General features: G+C 52.3%; 1 protein-coding gene and 1 pseudogene across 1 annotated transcript; one reads left to right on the top strand and one right to left on the bottom strand.

Moving 5' to 3' along the window:
* The first annotated feature begins 909 nt into the window (after positions 1 to 909).
* LOC120701293 lies at positions 910 to 15,126 on the top strand (annotated as a pseudogene).
* Positions 15,127 to 17,433: 2,307 nt separating this feature from the next.
* LOC120700691 (auxin response factor 14-like) lies at positions 17,434 to 18,046 on the bottom strand. Its single transcript, XM_039984933.1, has 2 exons — positions 17,735 to 18,046; positions 17,434 to 17,631 (listed from the first exon to the last, which is right to left on the bottom strand). Exons 1-2 carry the CDS (start codon positions 17,975 to 17,977, stop codon positions 17,434 to 17,436), a joined length of 441 nt encoding a protein of 146 aa, XP_039840867.1. The 5' UTR covers positions 17,978 to 18,046.
* Positions 18,047 to 19,914: the final 1,868 nt, after the last annotated feature.

Genomic DNA, 19,914 nt, shown 5'->3' on the forward strand with positions numbered 1-19,914 from the left:
CAATGCCGACCGGTTTAACCGGTGCAGGGTCGTCAGTCAAACTAGTGCAGCTATCTCTGCATCTTTGGATTTTCACTATGCTTTGGCGTCTTGACGATGGATTGAACATGCGTCTCGACAGTGGATTGGACATGGCGTCTCGACGGTGAATTGGATATGTTGGATTATATCCATAGAACATAAAATCCTACAAATGTGATCTCACAAACTTGTTAGTCTTATTAATTATGTTGTCACTCAATCAACAAAATCACAAATAGTCCACCCCCCGCCCCGGGGAAGAGCTGTGGCTTGCCGACGCCGCACGTGCCCCGGCGCATCCACCTCGCGCTACCCTCAACCCGTGGGAAGAGCATCATCTCACCAAGGGATGCCATTTGGTGACGCCTCCGCCGTGCGTGCCCCGGCTGAGCGGGTCACCCCACCGGCACCGGAAGAGATGTGGCGCCCACCGGAGGCATCTCTGTCACGCGCACCGAGGTCGAGCACGTCCACCGCCGCTGGCGCTTCCTCTTTCCTCGCCTCTATCGTCTCGCGCGCGCTCTGAGCCTCCCGCCTCACCTTCTCCCTTGGGTTATTGTCCCGCTCTATCTCTGCGCACCCCACGGCCAAAATCACTCATGTGCGTGTGGGTCAGTTTAGACCCAAAATATAAAATTTGGAGTGAGGGAGGTTAGTGTGACAATTTTACTCGGGTCACACGGGTGACCCCAACAGGAAACCCACCCACCCCCACCCCTTCAAAAAAATTATTGGGCATCACAACCCAAGTTGCCCCGGACGTAGAAAAGACTCGATTAATCGTATGGCACGTCTATATAAACAGGTAGCCTAATGTGATTATCTCTCCATCCATCCCCAGAAAGGAAAACGGCAGGAGCAGTAGTGTAGCTACGTAGAATAATTAATATGGCGCTCCCCACGAGCAGCACTAGTAACCAGGCACTGCTCGACGCTCAGCTTGAGCTCTGGCACACCACCTTCGCCTACATCAAGTCCATGGCGCTCAAATCCGCCCTAGACCTCCGCATCGCCGACGCCATCCACCACCACGGCGGCACCGCGACGGTCCCCCAGATACTCACCAAGATCACGCTGCACCCGTCAAAGATCCCCTGCCTGCGCCGCCTCCTGCGCGTGCTCACAACCACCGGAGTGTTGAGCGCCCGGAACGGCCGCCGGCGGCGGCGGCGGTGAGCAAGCGTATGGGCTCACGCCGGCGTCTCGGCTTCTGGTTGCTGGCCCCTCGAACTTGAGTCCTATGATGACCCTGTTGCTCGACGGCGTGTTCGTGTCTCCCTTCCTTGGCCTTGGCGCCAGGCCCGGTTTTGGCCCAGCGCAAGTGGACCGACCGCACCGGGCGCCCAAAATTTTGGGGCCCCCATCTATATATTTCCTTTTAAAGCTTAGACCCAGCAACAGAGTTTAGGCCCAGCAACGCTACGCTCCAAATTCCGGCCGTCCGTCCGTCCGTCCGTCTACCAAATCTGCCGTGTGCCGTCCGCGGTCCGCGCGCGAATCCCCCAGGACGGCAGGACCGTGAGTCCGTCAGTTGAGAAGTTGAAGCACAGAGACGCCGCCTGCCGCCGTAACGCGAGGCGCCGAGGCCGTCGCTCGTCGAGCGAACGAGGTATCGAGCGAGAGTGCGAGACGCTAACGCTTCGTCTCCTCTCCTTCACGATCTCTCCACGCCATCTGCCCCCAAAATCAACAGCCCAAGTGGTAAGGGGGGCGTCTATATGTCAAACTTTATGCGCCTCCACGTGATCATGTCGCAGAAAGCCTGGGGGGCTCGCGGGATCCGAAGCTGGGCCCCGGCGCATTAAGCTATCGTTTGAAGAACATTTGTTTCAAAAGTGATTTGTTTCAGGTTAGTTATAAAACATTTCAGTGTTCCCAAAAATATTTTTGTGTGTACAAGAAAAGTTTGATAGTAAAATATTGTTAGGCAATTTGGAAAGGTTCTAAATGTTTGAAACTATTCAAATTGTTCCGAAACATTTCAGATTTGTACTGAAACATTAGAACATTTCGAAAAGTTCTGATTAAATGTTGTTAAACAATTTAAAATTTTGGGAACATTTCATTGTCGGTACCACGTAGCAGGGATACCCATTTCTACTGCAGCAAGGCAGGACCCGCGTAGTCATCCGTAACTACGCGGTAAAGGGCGGAGCAACCGGGGCCCACAGGACAGGCTCTTACCTCACCGGGCCAACGGCCCCGGATCCGCTCCCCGCTCTAGGACGGGTCCGGAGACGCCACGTGTCCCCGAGGAAGGGAATCTCCGAGCCAGCCACCGAGATCCCGGAAATCTCATAGGGGTCCGGAACCTCCTCACGCCCGTCCGGACCTCCCACACGCGTAGAGCTAACATACCACCGGGGGGTTCCGGAGCCACCACGTGTTCCGTGGGTGCACGCGCGAGTCTTCCACTGGAAGGCTCGCCCACCCACCGCATTCAATGCGGGGGGTTGAGGCGTGCTCTGCCGCCGCAGCTCGCGGGGCAGACCTTGTCAGACCTCACTGTAGATTGCGTATTACCGAGGTACACAGTGCAGCCGCCTACGCCGCACCCGCGCAGAGCCGTCTGCCGCATTAATTGGATACGACGGCACGGCTCCATTTCATCATGCCTCCTACGCCGCAAGCTACGCAGCCCGTTCAGCTACGTGGCAGGCGACGCCGCTTGCTACGCCTGGCGCCGTCCCGACAAGACAGCACCTGGACACGCTGAACAGGGGATTCCAAGAGCAGGCAAGGAAATCCAGGAGAGATATCTCCTTCACCTGCGACGCCATAATGTATGAGCAGTACGTTATTTTGTACTACATCGATGGGCCCATCTGTCGGGGACCCAATGGCCGTGTATGCGCCTCCCTTGAGATATAAAAGGGAGGCGCTCGCTGTACACGACAAGCACGCTAGAGCACACTCAGACACACGCTGGACTCAGCTCCAGGCTGACCCAGACTCAAGCAATACAATACACAGTGGACGTAGGGTATTACGCTCCGGCGGCCTGAACCACTCTAACTGGCTGTGTTCATCGTGTTCTTGAGCGAGATCGAACTAGTCGCTAGCTAACCCCCGAGTACTCACCCTCTGGGCTTAGGCGGGTGCATTCCGCCACTCGGCTGTGGTTTGCCACACCACGACATTTGGCGCGCCAGGTAGGCGGAGATAGCTGGTTTTCAGTTCATCTCTTGCTCGTCTCCATGGTTCGGGTGGACGACATGGAGATGACAGAGGGTGTGGCGTCCTCCACGCCACACGCCTCTCGCGTCCCTGCTCCAGGGGCAACTGTGCCTGTGGAGCAGCCACCGTCGGCGGTGGCGCACGCTGCTCGCCGGCAAGAGTCAGGGCGCCCGTCAAGGGCCCCCTCACAAGCTGTGAGCGGCGGAGCGCTGGCGGCGGCTTGGGAGTTGCTTCGCAACCCCCCGGCTGCTGCAGGTCCGAGGGGATTGCAGCTTCAACAATCCCCAGCTCGCGGCATACCTCATCCACATGAGGAAGCTCGAGAAGGACTTCGACACCTTGGAACTGCAACATGTTCCCCGCGAACTCAACTCAGCAGCAGATGATCTCTCCACGAGAGCATCTACCTAGGCATCCGTACTGGGGGGAGGGGATCAGGCTAGCACCTCGAAGCTAGCGGTCCCGGCGGCATACCACCTGTGGTGCCCGATCTGGGTTGTGAGCGCCATCGAGGATCCTGGAGACCTCGTAGAGCCACTTCCACCTGCTCAGGGAGCTCCCGACGCATGGATCTCCAAGATCCGGGACTACCTGAAAGACAACATCCTCCCTGATGATGATGTGTCCGCTGAGCGCATAGTCCGATTGGCTAAACGCTACGTGGTGGTAGAAGGGGATCTCTACCGCCGTGGCGCCAATGGTATCCTCATGCGGTGCATTTCCCAGGGGGAGGGCTGCGAGTTGCTCGCGGAGATCCATGGAGGCGAGTGTGGAAGCCATTCCTCATCTCACACGCTTGTTGGCAAGGCCTTTCGGCATGGCTTCTACTGGCCGACAGCACTCCAGGATGCGGCTGAGCTGGTAAAGTCCTGCAAAGCATGCCAGTTCCATGAAAAGCAAATACACAAACCGGCTCAAGCTCTGCAAATGATTCCGCCCTCATGGCCATTTGCCGTGTGGGGTGTGGATATCCTGGGGCCATTCCCCCGGGCCGTCGGTGGGTACCGGTTCCTCTACGTCGCCATCGACAAGTTCACAAAGTGGCCGGAGGTTACCTCTGTGGTGAATATCACTAAAAAGTTGGTAGTTGCATTCCTCAAGTCTATTGTGTGCATATTTGGCGTCCCAAACCACATCATTGCGGACAACGGGACCCAATTCAAAAGCAGACTCTTCCAAGAGTACTGCGAGGACATCGGCATCCAGCTATGCTTTGCGTCCGTGGCACTTCCCCGCAGCAATGGACAGGTTGAGAGAGCGAATGCAGAGATCCTCAGGGGACTCAAGACCCACACCTACAATTGCTTGAAGAAGAATGGTGCCAAATGGGTTGATGAGCTTCCGTGCGTGCTATGGGGCAACCGGACCACACCCAGCCGGGCTACCGGGGAGACTCCATTCTTCCTGGTCTACGGGGCTGAAGCATGCCTTCCCCCAGAAATTCACCTGGGCTCACCATGGGTCCAAGCTTTTGATGAGTCCTTGCAGGAACAGCTGCGGCGCGATGATGTGGACTTCGTTGACGAATGAAGGTGGCGAGCTGCAATCCGAAATGCACGCTACAACCAGGCGCTCAGGCGCTATCATCAACGGTTCGTGCACAGTAGGGAGCTCCGGGCAGGCGACCTCGTCCTAAGGCGGATTCTAAACCGAGCAGGGCTCCACAAACTCTCCCCTAGCTGGGAGGGGACCTTCAAGGTTACAGAAGTGTGCCGGCCCGAATGCGTTCACCTTGCCACAGAAGATGGAGTGCCGCTGCCCAACCCATGGAATATAGAGCATCTGTGTAAGTTTTACACTTAGGCAGAGCAGGGAAATAAATTTTTCCTTTGTAATAAGATAGAATCAACGTGCGGCCCAGAGCAGTTGGGGTCCGCCCTCGTAAACCCGGCCTCTGGCATCCATCGCACCATCGGCAAGCATTAACGCACGCCCAGAGCGGTAGAGGTCCGCCCTCGTAAACCCGGCCTCTGGCATCCATCGCGCAAGCCATGTACATCAAGTTGCAAAGGAAAATTTTACCCCAGTTCTGTCTTTGTGTCAAATTTTAATTTCGCATTTCGATTCTCGATATTTTACTTTTCTAACCCCCGCACGGACATCCACTCTGGTCGCTACAACTAAGATCTGTATTGAGTTGCTGGACTCTCGTACAGGTCCGGACCCTCTTGCTGCTAGGAAGAGGGGTCCGGACCCCTAGAGACCTGCTCTGGAGAGGGGGTGCTTGTTTCCTGGGGTGGTCCGGAGTCTTGTGTAGCCGCTTAGCCGGTTCCGTACCCAAAGCCTACACACTCCACCACCCTGTAACGAGTGCTCTAGTACCTGGAGCTGGGTAATTAGGGGCCCGGACCTCGTTCTAGCCCAAGAGTTGGCTTCCTAAGTCCTGCACGGTAGGTCCAGCACCGTACCTCAAAGGATTGAGTGCGACAGACTGACCTCACCCACTGCTAGGAAGGGTCTGGAGCGTCGGAGCCAGGTCTGGAAAAGTCGTGTTGTTTCCGGGAGTGGTCCGAAGCCCTGTGTAGCGCCTTAGCCTGGTCCCGCACCCTAAACCTACACACTCCACCACTCTGTAACAAGCACTGAACTACCAGGACCTGTGCATCTGGAGCTCCGGACCTCGTACTAGCCTGGGGCCAGTCCAGAATAGGTCCCGTGGGCCTGCTACTAAGCTGTAACTTTCGAAGTGGTACACAGGTTAAACCTTGACTGGTGGTACCTAGTCTCAAATCATTGAGTCTACCTACCAGGGGGTCAGGCATCCGCTTTAAAGGTTTCATGCAGATCGAGGTCCAGTCTCGGTGGTAGACAAACTCAAAACAACTGAGTCTATCTCCCAGGGGGCCGGGGCGATTGCTTTGAGCCAGACACCAAGGATCCATCCTGCATGCGTCAAACAACTAAGTCGCAGTATCATTACTACCAAACAAGCGAGTTTGATTCTCCTCTCTGTAGTTCTTTCTGCTACAAAGGGAAGGGAATAAGATGCCAGCTCGGCTTACAAACTATGCTACACCTATTCCCAAGGACGCTTGCCCAGCCTCATACGGGGGTCCGGAGTGCCTTCTACGGCTCGAGTGGCAGATAGGTCCAAACAACTGAACCTATCCGCCAGGGGGCCAGGGCGCCGGGGTGCTGCATATCGCAAACCAGCAACTGACAAACAGCTAAGTTGAAATTTTCTTCTATTTCAAAATTTTCAACTAGTACAATGTTTGTTACATAACGCAAAAGAAAAACTAAGGTACAATGCCCAGCTCAAGGGTCTGCAGGCTCCCGCTTGAAGTAGGCGGCGACGAAATCGACGACGTCCCGCACGCCTTCCCGGGCAGCGGCCTCTGTCTCTGCCACAGGACCATCAACCACGGGCGCTAGCGAGATGGTCGGGTCGTGGCTCTGGAGGCAGATCAGGATGTGCTCCGCCACCATCCGGATCAGCTCGCGACCCTCGGCTTCAAGTTGACCAGCAAGGACCGGCTCCAAACGCCGAAGCCTATCCGAAGCGGAGATTAACACTGGGAGGGCGTCAGCAATCGAAGCTGGCGGCTCCGCCACTTGGATTGGGCTCATTCCAAGTGGCACCAGTGCTAAGCTCGCTTCGGTCGCCCAGTCAGCGGTACGCTGGGCCCCCACGCGCTGGTCCTCCTAGAGCTTCCAGACCGCCTCCTGCACCCGGGTGTCCAGGGCCACCTTGGCCGCCTCCACCTCGCGGGACCTCTTCTCGAGCTCGGCCTTCTTCTTCTCCGCCCACTACTTCTACTTCTTGAGGGAGTCGCGCTGGCGCCCAAGCTGCTTCTCCATGTTGGCGGCGTGGGACTCCCGCTTATCGAGGGACTTCCGGTCCTCCTCCAGCTCCGCCTCGGCAACAGCCAGCTTGTTGGCCCTCTCCTGCAGCTGCTCGCGCCATCCCTGCAGAGTTGCAGAGAGATTGTCGAGCTCCTGCCTCCGGACCTCGAGACCCTGGTTGTGAGTCTCAAGCTCGGACCATTGGGCCGCGAGGCCAGTCTCAAGTTCGGACCGCTGAGCCGCGAAGCTGACAACCTCCAGGGCCAAAGCCTCCTCCCGCTGCGCAAGGGATTTTTCCCGGCTCGATACTGCGAACTCCCGGTCAAACACCTTCCGAAGGTTGACTCGGTAGGCCTCTTGGTCGGCCTTGAGTTTGAACCGAGCTTCCGCAGCATGGGAGGCTTTAGCCATCGTGTGCGCCTCCAGCCGGGTGTGCCAGTCGGAGAGGCGCTGGCGTTCGCTCTCCAGGGCAGCCCACTCCCGCCGAAAGGCCGTCTCGGTAGAAGAGGTTGCCTCCTCTATCGACCGCTGGACCTGGACCAGCACCCGGGGGAGGGGAGTCGATTCCTCCTCCGAGGGACCCTGCAGGAGCTGCCTGCCAAAGACCACCTCCAACTCCTCCTCCGCTACAGGATCGGAGCTGGAGGTGGGAGCTTCCGGCGCAGGCATCGCGGCCTCGGTAGCCGTTGTGTTCACAGCTGCAGCACTTGTCGCCGTCGCGCCCGCCGCCGCCGCTGCTTCGGGTGCGGCTGCGCCCAGCACTGGCGCCTCCGCCGCCGCTGCTTCGGGTGCGGCTGCACCCAGCACTGGCGCCTCCGCCGCCGCTGCGTCGGGTGCGGCTGCGCCCAGCAATGCGCATCCGCCGCCGCTGCGTCGGGTGTGGCTGCGCCCAGCACTGGCGCCTCCGCCACCGCTGCGTCGGGTACGGCTGCGCCCGACACTGGCGCATCTGCCGCCGTTGCGTCAGGCGTTGCTGAGCCTAATGATGGTGCGCCTGCCACCGCCACATCGGGCACCACCGGGTTAGCAGAGGTCGCTGCACCCGAGGTTCCCGCACCCGCCGTCGCTCCCACTGTCGCCGCCGAGGCCCCTGTCGCTTGGGCGCCAGCCGATGAGCCGGCGATGGTGGAAGAACTGCTTGGGCGAGGGGCCCTGGCAACAAAGAGAAGAAGCCTTCAGCAAAAAATAGAGCACCCAGAATAAGGGGAGTGAGCAGAATAACATTAACCCAGAAGTGCCGGGTATCCAGCGACCACGGAAGCCCGACGACTGCTTCTGCTGCTACCGCAACTCCCGTGGTGGCGATGGAGGCGCAACCCGGGACTGTTCCTGCTGCTGCTGCTCCTGCTGCTGCCCCTGTTGTCGCTGCTGTTGTTGCTCCCGTGGCTGCCACTGCTGCTGCTGCTGCTACCGGAGGGAGCTATCTCTCGGCGGTGATGGTGGCGGCGCGGTCGCCCCGGAGGACCCGCAAGGGCCGGAGGCCCGGGAGCTACCCTGGCCCGCGCCCTTAGCGGTCCTCTGATGCTTCGTGGCGGGCTCCGTGACTGGGGTCCCGTCGCCCCTGTGTAACCTGCGCCGGCCTGCGTCTCCCGACGACGTGCCGGGGCTGCTCCGGACCTGGCTGGGACCGCTTGTGGCGGCGTTGCCGGCCACAGCCTGCTTGCCCTTTGAAGTGGGGCCAGACCCCACGGCGCTCGGCATAGCTTGATCCCCGGACGCACCAGGGATCCGGAGCCCCCGGTTCGGGTCGCCTCCGGCCTGGCATGCGGCCAGCCCACCGTCGTCGAGAGTCGGTAGGGTAGCCAGCACCGCCGTCCTCAGCCGCGAGTCCTCGCAGAGCGGGACAACGCCCTGGGGAAGGATCAGGTACTCCGGGATGAAGACTTCCCCCGTCACCGCACGTACCAGGACCTCCAAGGCTTCCTGGGTCAGGTCGCTGCCCTCCCCACGGTGGGTCCTGCTGCAGTCGTTGAGACCGATGAAGCTCCAAGCAGGGTGCAGCCGCTGCTTCAAGGGGGCGATCCGGCACTTCAGGAAATCTCTAAGCACATGCAGCGAGGTGAGGCCGCTCTCCGCCAGCGACCTAATCTTGCCCAGCACGGAGTCGAAATCCGGCGGCAGGGACGGCTTGGCCGTCCAGGATCCCCGGTCGGAGGCGGGTCCCTCGATCGGCATGACCAGGTGCTCGTTGGCTTCAGCGGTGGCGATGACCCACTCCTTACGCCACTCCTCCCACTTTCCGCCATTGAGCCCGGGGATGTACGACGACCGCAGGTCGCTCCTCGTCTGGAAATAGTATGCCCCCACTTCGTCTTTGCTCTTCCCGGACTTCACCAACTGGAAGAAGTGGCGGAAGAGGATGACGCAGGGCCGTACCCCCACGAACATCTCGCACAGGTGCACGAAGATGGCTGCCAGGAGGATAGAGTGCGGCGTGAGGTGTTGAAGTTGGAGGCCGAAATCTTCCAGCAGCAGCAGGAAGGAGGAGGAGATCGGCAGCCCCAAGCCGGTGGAGATGTGCGAGATGAACAGCACAAACTCCCCGGCACGCAGGTTGCCGAGGGGAACCGAGCCTGCTCGAATCCCCCAAGCAGTCTCCTGTGCACTCCACCCAAGCAGGCGGCGCACTGTGCTCAGCTCTTCTTCAGTCTGGAAACGGCGGGGATGAGCAAGGGATGCCATTTTCTCTAAGGAGGTGAAATCTACGCGGGGGAGCAAGGGGCGAGGAAGCTCGAAGGCAAAGGGGCACAAAGGCTGGAAGGGAGAAGGCAAATGCGGGAAAGTAACCGCAGTATGCGGTTCGCCCCTTTATGTAGCCTGACCCAACCGGCGCGCCCCGGAACCGTCACGCCCCGGAACCGTCGCTGGAACCCAAGCGACGCCCGCACCTGGTGTTAACCGCCCAGTCTATGACAAGGGGGTTCAGACCCGCCTGTCAGGGAGAGCGGGTAGCAAACAAAGGTGTGAAAAGACGGGATCTAAACCATCGCCCGCGCGTGAAGCGAGGCGGAAGCTGAGCTAACGTTCGCGTATTAAGCGCTGGCATTACCAAGCTTTTCGGGAACTGCGCCGGTAGTAAATATCCCGTTTACTCCGGCCGCAACAATGCCGAGCATCGTGCGTGTGACTAGGTGAACCACTGTGCATGGGGGCCACAAGTCAGTAAGCCGTTGTGATGTGATGAGGTAGCAACCAACCCGATGGATGGTCAAGGCCGGTCAAGACCCCTGCAGTGAGAGACTTTAAGCTATGCAGGGCCAAATCGCAGTAGTGGCCCCACCTGCGGGTTTGAACCTCCCCCGAAGTGGGCCCGGGGGCCACTGTCAGTACCCTGTAGTAGGGATACCCACTTCTACTGCAGCAAGGCAGGACCCGTGTAGTCATTCGTAACTACGCGGTAAAGGGCGGAGCAACCGGGGCCCACAGGACATGCTCTTACCTCACCGGGCCAACGGCCCCGGATCCGCTCCCCACTCTGGGACGGGTCCGGAGATGCCACGTGTCCCCGAGGAAGGGAAGCTCCGAGCCAGCCACCGAGATACCGGACCTCTCATAGGGGTCCGGAACCTCCTCACGCCCGTCCGGACCTCCCACGCGCGTAGAGCTAACATACCACCGGGAAGGCTCGCCCACCCACCATATTCAATGCGGGGGGTTGAGGCGTGCTCTGCCGCCGCGGCTCGTGGGGCAGACCTTGTCAGACCTCACTGTAGATTGCGTATTACCGAGGTACACAGTGCAGCCGCCTGCGCCGCACCCGCGCAGAGCCGTCTGCTGCATTAATTGGATACGACAGCACGGCTCTATTTCATCATGCCTCCTAAGCCGCAAGCTACGCAGCCCGTTCAGCTACATGGCAGGCGACGCCGCTTGCTATGCCTGGCGCCGTCCCGACAAGACAGCACCTAGACACGCTGAACAGGGGATTCCAGGAGCAGGCAAGGAAATCCAGGAGAGAGATCTCCTTCGCCTGCGACGCCATAATGTATGAGCAGTACGTTATTTTGTACTACATCGATGGACCCATCTGTCGGGGACCCAACGGCCATGTATGCGCCTCCCTTGAGATATAAAAGGGAGGCGCTCGCTGTACACGACAAGCACGCTAGAGCACACTCAGACACACGCTGGACTCAGTTCCAGGCTGACCCAGACTCAAGCAATATAACACATAGTGGACGTAGGGTATTACGCTCCGGCGGCCCGAACCACTCTAACTGGCTGTGTTCATCGTGTTCTTGAGCGAGATCGAACTAGTCGCTAGCTAACCCCCGAGTACTCACCCTCTGGGCTTAGGCGGGTGCATTCCGCCACCCGGCTGTGGTTTGCCACACCACGACATTCATATTGTTCTGAAACATTTCAGACATGTTTGGAAAATATTTCAGAATTGCACTGGAACATTAGAATATTTCAAAAAATTCTAAATAAATGTTGAAATGATTAAAAATAATTCATGTTTGTTCGAAAATATTTTAGTGTTCCGAAACATTTAGATTGGTTTGGGAACATCTCACAGTGTGCTGGAAAAAATATTCACAAAAAGTTCCCAAAAAATGCTGCTAAAAACTTCATAGTGTTCTGAATGATTAAAAAGATTTTCAGATTTGTTTGAAAAACATTTTAGAATGTTCCGAAACATTTCAGATATATTTGGGAAACATTTCAAAATTCTTCTGGAACATTAGAACATTTCCAAAAGTTTTGAACACATTGTATTTGTTTGAAATCTATTTAGTTCTAAAACATTCAAGACTTTGTTTGGGAACATTTTTTATTTATTTGGGAGCATCTCAGAATGTTCTAAAATATTGTTTACACAAAAAAAAATTCTGAGAAATTTTTGAGACAAAAAAATTCTCAATAATGTATTGTTAAACACTTTGTAATGTTCTGAATGATTAAAAAATATTTCACATTTGTTTTGGAAACATTTTTGAAAGTTTAGAACATTTTATGATGTTCTTAATAATTAAAAATAACTCAGGTTTGTTTGGAAACATTTTAGAGTGTTCCGAAACATTTAGATCAGTTTGGGAACATCTCAGGTTGTGCTGAAAAAGATATTTACAAGAAAACTTCTCAGTAAATAGTGTTAAACACTTCATAATGTTTTGAATGATTAAAAAATATTTCAGGTTTGTTCAGTGTTATCCTAAATGCTAAACGGTAAATAGTCGGTCACCTGCCGTTTAGCTCATTATCCGGGTAAAACGGATGTTTAAACAGGAAAAATGACCGTTTAAACGGTCGAAGTAACCAATTAAACAGAAATGATATACCACTATGTACTGTGTAAACGGGCAAAACAACTGTTTAGGTGAACAATGGGTTTGTTTGGAAATCATTTCAGATTGTTCTGAAACAGTTTGTAAAATATTTCAAGATTGTACTGGAACATTAGAACATTTGAAAAAGTTCTGAATAGATGTAGTTAAACAGTTCAAAATGTTCCAGAATTATAAATATTATTAAACACTTCAAAATGCTAAAAGGATTGTACAATAGAATTGGGGGAAGCCTTCTGCGACACAATGACGTGCAATAGCGCGCGATGAATAAACGCCTGGTACCTAATGCATGAAGGCAAAAACCAAAGCAAAATAAAGAAGTAAAAATAGGATTAGAAGAAAGAAACAAGAATCATACGTGTCATTTGTCCAACCTAATCAATTATCAAAATTAAAATAATGGTGAAATGAGAACGGTGAATCCTATATCACCCCTACATAGAAAACCGAGAACCGAAGAGCTGGCAAATAGATATGACAACATATGTTCAATTATTACGGACCGACCTAATGGAAAGTGGAATAGTAGGCCGGATATAAAAAAAAAGACAACGCCACCGTCCAGCACAGCGGAACGCCCTAACAGCACAGCGGACATGTGCTTCTCGGCTTCTGCCACGCGATGGCTGGCAGCCACGCAGGCGATAAATAGAATTGCCGGCAGAAGTGCCCATCTCACATCTCAATTACTCAGACAATCACTCTTATAGATCTCTAATTTGATTTGGGATTATGCTTCTCCATCTTCAAGAATCGAGACTCGAGAGTGCAGTACAAAAGCCAACAACATCTACGCCTGATCCTCAAGCCCTCAAGAGAAGTCAGTCACTAGTGAGGTATATGTTTAATACTTTAATTACCTCTCGCTCTTATGATAAATCTTCCATGTCTATTATTTCCCTTAATTCTCATGACAAATTTTCTTCCAATAAGAAATTCATAGGTATCTTTTTTAATGTAGTTTTGTTCTCTAGTAATTAATGATTATATTAGTTCTTAATAATGCAAAACAAATGTTATTGTACCATGGAATCCACATATATTTTAGTTATTTAGCTTTCGTTGAACCTAGATATGGGGCCCAATTTTTTATTCTACACCAGGGCCTAAAAAATATTGGAACGGCCCTGCTCGGCGCATGGTTCCAGCGCGAGCTGCCAGTTCCGTCCCTCTTCGAGATGCAGCACGAGCGGGGCCCATGGGACTTAGCCGGGCAGAACCCAGCTTTCGGTGACCTGTTCAACGAAGGTATGGTTTCAGACAGCAGCTTCATCATGAAGATTGTCGTGGAGGAGTTCGGTGGCATCTTCAAGGGGGTGACCTCGCTGATCGACGTCGCCGGCGGGCTCGGCGGCGCGGCCCAGGCCATAGCGAAGGCGTTCCTGCATGTCAAGTGCAGCGTGCTGGATCTCCCGCATGTCGCCGCCAACGCTCCCGCTAGCACCGATGTGAAGTACATTGCTGGTAACATGTTTGAGAGCGTTCCCCCGGCAAACTCTGTGTTCCTCAAGGTATCCCTATGCTACAGTATTGTATTGTATTGTTTTTTCGATTGTGCAGATTAAAGTAACTAACACAATTTATTTATTCACCGACGAGAGCTGATGAGTGACTCATCCTAAAATTTCACCAATCTTATTATTGCTGATTGATTGGAGGCTTTTTTGAAACATCCACATAAAGCCATCTCGAATCCTAAATGGGCACCCTAAAAATAAAAAAAATTCTCACAAAAATCCAGAACATCCCGCCATTAGTCCAACTACTCTAATCATAATAGTAATTAGATCTGTTATCTTTTCTAATAAATTAGTCACTTGTGCTATTATGAAAATAGACTAAAATAATCTCTTAAACATGTATTTAAATTATCCACCTTTGCCATTAAAAAATCTAAAATAACCCCCTAATCTTCATGTAAATTACCCACATTTGCCATTATAAAAAATCTAAAGTAACCCTCTAATCTTCGTGTAAATTGCTCATCTATGCCATTATAAAAATAATGTAAATAACCCCATAAATTTGCATATAAATTATCCAATTATGTCACTATCAAAAGTTAAAGTAACCCCTAAAATCTGAATCTAAATTATATAATTATGAAATATTAAAGTGCATTAATATAAAATTCTAAATTATTGTTTCTATCATTATTAATATATTATTTATGCTAATGATTATATAAAAATACTACTCGTGTTATGTGTCACCATGTATTCATGTATGATAGAACAAACAATTATATATATATATAACACATAGAGGTGTGACAAAAAATGAAATCTGTTTTAATATAATTAGATAATGATTAATGGATTTTAGAGTATGTGTTAGACTATTTAATAGATGAATGAGGGCATGAGATAGATAACTATAATATTAGCTACAAGCTTTATTTTTATATTAATTTTGGCATTATTAGCGTGATGCATCATGCATTGCTTTGATTCAAAGTTTTGTCAAATTTCAGTTTCCACTGGTCCTAACTTCGTCTTCACTTCTTGTTTGCTCTGTTTCAGTGGGTTTTGCATGACTGGAGCGATGATGAGTGTGTCAAGATACTTGAGAACTGCAGGAGAGCCATACCTCCTAGGCATGAAGGAGGAATGGTCATAATACTAGATATGGTGGTTTTTTTTTTTTGATACTAGATATGGTGGTTGGTGCAGGATCGTCAAACCTGAAGCACAAAGAGACACAAGTCTTGTTTGATCTCTTCATCATGTTTGTCAATGGCATTGAGCGAGATGAGCAAGAATGGAAGAAGATCATCTTCCAAGCTGGATTTAGCGATTACAAGATCACACCAGTCCTAGGTGTTCGTTCAATCATCGAGGTCTATCCATAAATAAAAATATCTAGATAGCTTGTGTTAATAAATGGTACACGTGGTGTACCTGTGGAATGCTATGCTTGCCAAATAAACGTGCATTTCCCTCTCGAGGAATGCTTCCAACCATGAAGGTGTTTTTAATCGATCAGTGAGATTTTACCTGTTTGAGCTTGTTTCTCTTGTGTTCCGTTCAAATTTCAATTCATGTCCCGAGCACATGTTAAGAAACGAAATTCCGTGCCCAAGCCCAACATCAGCCCATTTTGTGGCCTCGGTCGCATCCTCCGGCCCACCCACGGGCTGAATTGAGGAGCGGATCGTCTTGGCAAAAGCGAGGTGGGTCGAACCGAACCCGCCTTGCAGGCCTACAAAGGGCCTGATTGGTTCTCTTCTCAGCAGAGCCTGGCCAGCACTCAGGTGCCAGGCCGGTTGGAGCCAGGCCCAATGCATGTAAAAGTATAGTGTTTGGTTGACTGGTTCACTCTAGCCAGGCTATAGGGAGTTATTGATTGGTTGCATGTATGTATGTCTGTTGAGCCAATTTTTCCACATGCCGAAGCACTGCTTACATTGGCACTGCACTCACGCGAGCTAGGCTCCGAAGAAACGCCGATTTTCTCTGTATCATCAGAGCCTGGCCGAGAGGGTCGCTTTTCATCTTGCGGGCCAGGCCCGAGAAACGGTAGCAACCAATCATTAGAAGCTGCATCTCGGGAGCATGGCTGCGGGTCTATCCAAGCAACCAAACGCCCCCAAAACCTCCCACCCGCAAACGCTGTTCCTAAGCAGCTTGGAAGATCCCCCTTGAGGCAAAGGCCTCCCACGACCCTGAGCACGCTTGGGAACTTTGGAAGCAATTGCCTTTCTCTTTCTTTGAACCGGAGGAGTTGCATCAAGAGTTTCCTATGAATCTGATGAGGGGATTCAATTTCTGGAGTTGCTTCCCTATGCTTGCCTCTCTTTTCATGTGCCATCTGAAGTATATATATATATATGTATTAAGATGGGGTAGAAGAATTGAGTCAATGTTGGTACTTTGTAACGTCACGAATAAAATCCGCAAGCGCACATATACTGCTGTAGTTTTCACCCAAGAGTATTCCAGGGTATCGTATCTACTGAAGAACGTGAGTACACTATCTACGGGTTCAGCCTCATTCAAGGACACACACTGGTGTAGGAGGGATAGAACATAGAGGACTTTGAAAGATTTAGAATCTATGCTTAGAAGAAGAGATCACGTCGCTGTTATACTTCGAGCTACTAGTTTCGACCGGCTTATACAAGCCGATAGCTCCAATAACAATACTCTATCCAATATCCGAACTTGGAGGATTAATCCCCATTGTACTCTTCCTATCTACTTTGCAACCGGCATAATCTGAATTGGAATAGCCAAGTAGATCGAAAGTGGAGCCTTAGGATTTCACAAGCCAAGGTTAGGAGTATGTACCAAATATCTCAAAATTCTCTTAGCAGCCATTAAATGACATTTCTTACAATTGGCTTGAAATTTTTCACACATGCACACACGCTAAGCATAATATTGGGCCTAGATGCACAAAGATAAAGGAGGGAGCCAATCATGGAGCGATACACCTTTTGATCGACTGACTTCCCATCTTCATTTAGATCAAGATGATCATTTAGTGTCATGGGTGTCTTGATGGGCTTTGCATCGGCCATGTCAAACTTCTTGAGCATATCCTTTACATACTTGATTTGACATATGAAAGTCTCTTCCTTCATTTGCTTCAATTGAAACTCAAGAAAGAACTTCAACTCACCCATCATAGACATCTCAAATCTCTTGGTCATGATCCTACTAAATTCCTCACAAAACTTTTGGTCAGCTGAGGCAAATATAATGTCATCGACATATATTTGACACACAAAAATATTTTTATCAACTTTGTGAGTAAAGAGAGTAGAATCGGATTTGTCCATTTCAAAAAATGTTCTTGAGATTAAAATTCTTATGTCATTCATATCATGCTCTAGTAGCTTGCTTGAGCCCATAGAGCGCCTTATGGAGCTTGTACAAATGGTTCGGATACTTGGGATCTTTAAAGTCAGGCGGTTGTTCCACATACACCAACTCAGATAGGGGGCTATTCAAAAATGCACTTTTCACGTCCATTTATGAAGTTTGAAATCATGGTGAGTAGCATAGGCTAATAATATTCGAATTGACTCAAGCCTAGCTACGGGTGCATAGGTTTCACCAAAATCCAAACCTTCAATTTAGGTAAAATCTTGTGCAACTAATCTTGCCTTGTTTCTAGTGACAACGCCATGTTCAATTTGGTTGTTGCGAAAAGCTCACTTGGGGCCAATTACATTTTGCTTTGAGAGCTCAACTAACTCCCATACCTCATTTCTTGTGAAGTTGATTAATTCTTTTTGCATGGCAATTACCCAATCCGAATCATCAAGTGCTTCAACTACCTTGGTGTATTTCACCTTGCCCTCCGCAACCAGCGCGAGCCGCGCATACACCTCAACCGTCGCCGCATCCGCCTGCACGCTCACGCACCGCACCGGACGTCAGAACCAACAAAGCCAAATCACCAGACGAGACGGCAGCCGCAGCGAACGCGGCGCGGCGGGCGGGGCAACTCACGCGTAGCTCGACGTCGACGACGCGGCACGCCACATGCGGCGGCACGCGCGCCGCGGCACCGGCCGGCACCTCCACGCCGTCGCCGCGGCCGCCCTCCGCGAGGTGCGCCTGCGGCAGGTACACGACGGCGCTGCCCCACCGCGGCAGCGCCACCCCCGCCCCCGCGCACGCGTGCCACAGCTCCCCGCACACCGCTGCCCCCGCCGGCTCGTCCTCCTCCACGGCGTTGAGATCGATCCCCATTCTCCCCGCCTTCTCCTCTCGGGTCGCTCGGCCTGCGCCTACCCGCGCGCGCGGCGCGTTAAGAGCAAGTATAGTAATGCCAACTAGGCAGGCTGGGAAGGCACACGTCAGAAAAAATCGTCATCGGCGGAAAGAGAATCGAAGAGAATTGTGCCGTGACTGGCCGCGCCTCAGACACGTGGGCCGGTCCGGCCCGGCCCACGTGTCTGAGGCGCGGCCCAGACCGGCCCAGCACGTGGGTCGGCCCGTGAGCACGAAGGCCCACGTAGCCCGCTAGCCCGAGCCGGCCGACCATATATAAGGCGGAGGGGGCGGGCGCGGATCGCCGGTAACTCTAGCCCCTCCATTCCCCGCCCGTCTGGTCACCGCCTCGTCTCCTCCGCCTCTCCGCCTTCCCCGCTCCTCGCCAGATCCGCTCCACCCCGACCTCCACCCCACCTCTCCGCGCGTAGATCCGCTGCTCTCCAACCTCCTCCGCCTCTCCTCAGCCAGATCCGCCGCTCCAGTGGACCTCCTCCTCCTCAGGCCCTCACCTCCTCCCCTCTCCTCGGCCAGATCTGGCGACCTGTCATGACCGGCGATGAGGATTTTTGAGGAAGAAGGAGGGGAAAGGTGAGGGGCGACAATGTGAGGCAGTGGTGCTGCACTGCTGCTGCTAGGTTTGGTCGTCTCCCGCGCCCTCCCTGTCCCTGGATCCCTCCATATTCCCTTCGTTTGCTTGTTTTGTTCCTCTTTTGGTTGTTGCATTCTCTCATTTCTTCTCCTTCTTCCTCACGAATCCTCCTCTCCCCTCTTTGCGAGTCTGTGTGGACTGCAACTCCGGTGAGGGCGTCGACGGCAACTTCGGTCTTCGGTGCTCCGGTCAAAGGTAAGTCAGAACTCGTCTTTCTTCTCCTTCTTCCTCACGAATCCCCCTCACAGATGTTCCTCCTAGTGCAGGCCGTGAGGGACCGAAGACCGGCGATGGCCGCCGACGACTCCTACAACAATGAGTTGCGGTCGATGGACTTTCACGGAGATGATGAGGATGACCTGTCTGCGGATACCGCTGAGCTGTTTGGCAGCAATGCTGCCATCGACTTGGATCCATAAGGCCTTCCTCAGGGGACTCCTAGATCTGGCACTGGCAGCGCGAGCACCGCCGCTGCCACTGAGTCTGGCGCGACCAGGAAGAGGAGGGCGTCCACCTCCAAGCTCTGGAAAGACTTTGATGAGATCTATGAGGTAATTGATGGTAAGGAACGTCGAACTGGTGCTAGATGCAAGCATTGCAAGAAAAACCTCACTAGTAGATCAACCCATGGTACTGGTCACTTGAAGCGGCACATTCCTATATGCCTTATTTTGAAATCTCGTAATGTCATGGCTCAATCTCAACTTAAGTTTAATCCTGATGGCTCTGTGCACTTTTGGGAGTACAAACCAGAAATAGCTCGTACTCAGTTGTGTAGGTTAATTGTTCGTCTTGACCTGCCTATTTGCATTGGTGAGTCTGATGTTTTTTAAGAGTATATTACTACTGTTCATAATCCTAAATTTGCTAAGGTGTCTAGATAAACAACCACTAAAAATTTTGCCAAGTACTTCATTGAACGTCGTGCTCAGCTTGTTGAGTGCTTGAAGTCTGTATCCTCTGTTGCTCTTACTTCTGATATCTGGTCTGGCAATGCTGAGGATTAACTTAGTGTGGTTGCTCATTTTGTGAATGCTGATTGGCAACTAGAGAAAATGATCTTACGTCTCAGGTTGATTGATGTGTCTCACAATGCTGAGAATATTGCTGAGCGTATTACTTCTGTTATTGCTGATTATGGGTTAACTAATAAAATCTTTGCTGTTACACTGGACAATGCTGCTGCTAACACTAGGGCTATTAATCAACTTAATCCTGTTTTGTCTGGTTATGTTGGTAGCTTGTTCCTGCATCAAAGATGTGC

The sequence above is a fragment of the Panicum virgatum genome, chromosome 3K, assembly GCF_016808335.1.
Source record: "Panicum virgatum strain AP13 chromosome 3K, P.virgatum_v5, whole genome shotgun sequence".
Taxonomy (NCBI): domain Eukaryota; kingdom Viridiplantae; phylum Streptophyta; class Magnoliopsida; order Poales; family Poaceae; genus Panicum; species Panicum virgatum.

Excerpts from the sequence above, each read along its gene's own strand:
- LOC120700691 (XM_039984933.1), bottom strand. The coding sequence starts at position 17,977 with ATGGGGATCGATCTCAACGCCGTGGAGGAGGACGAGCCGGCGGGGGCA. Across the intron at positions 17,632-17,734 it reads TCGTCGACGTCGAGCTACGC|GCGGATGCGGCGACGGTTGA; the intron begins GTGAGTTGCCCC and ends GTGAGCGTGCAG.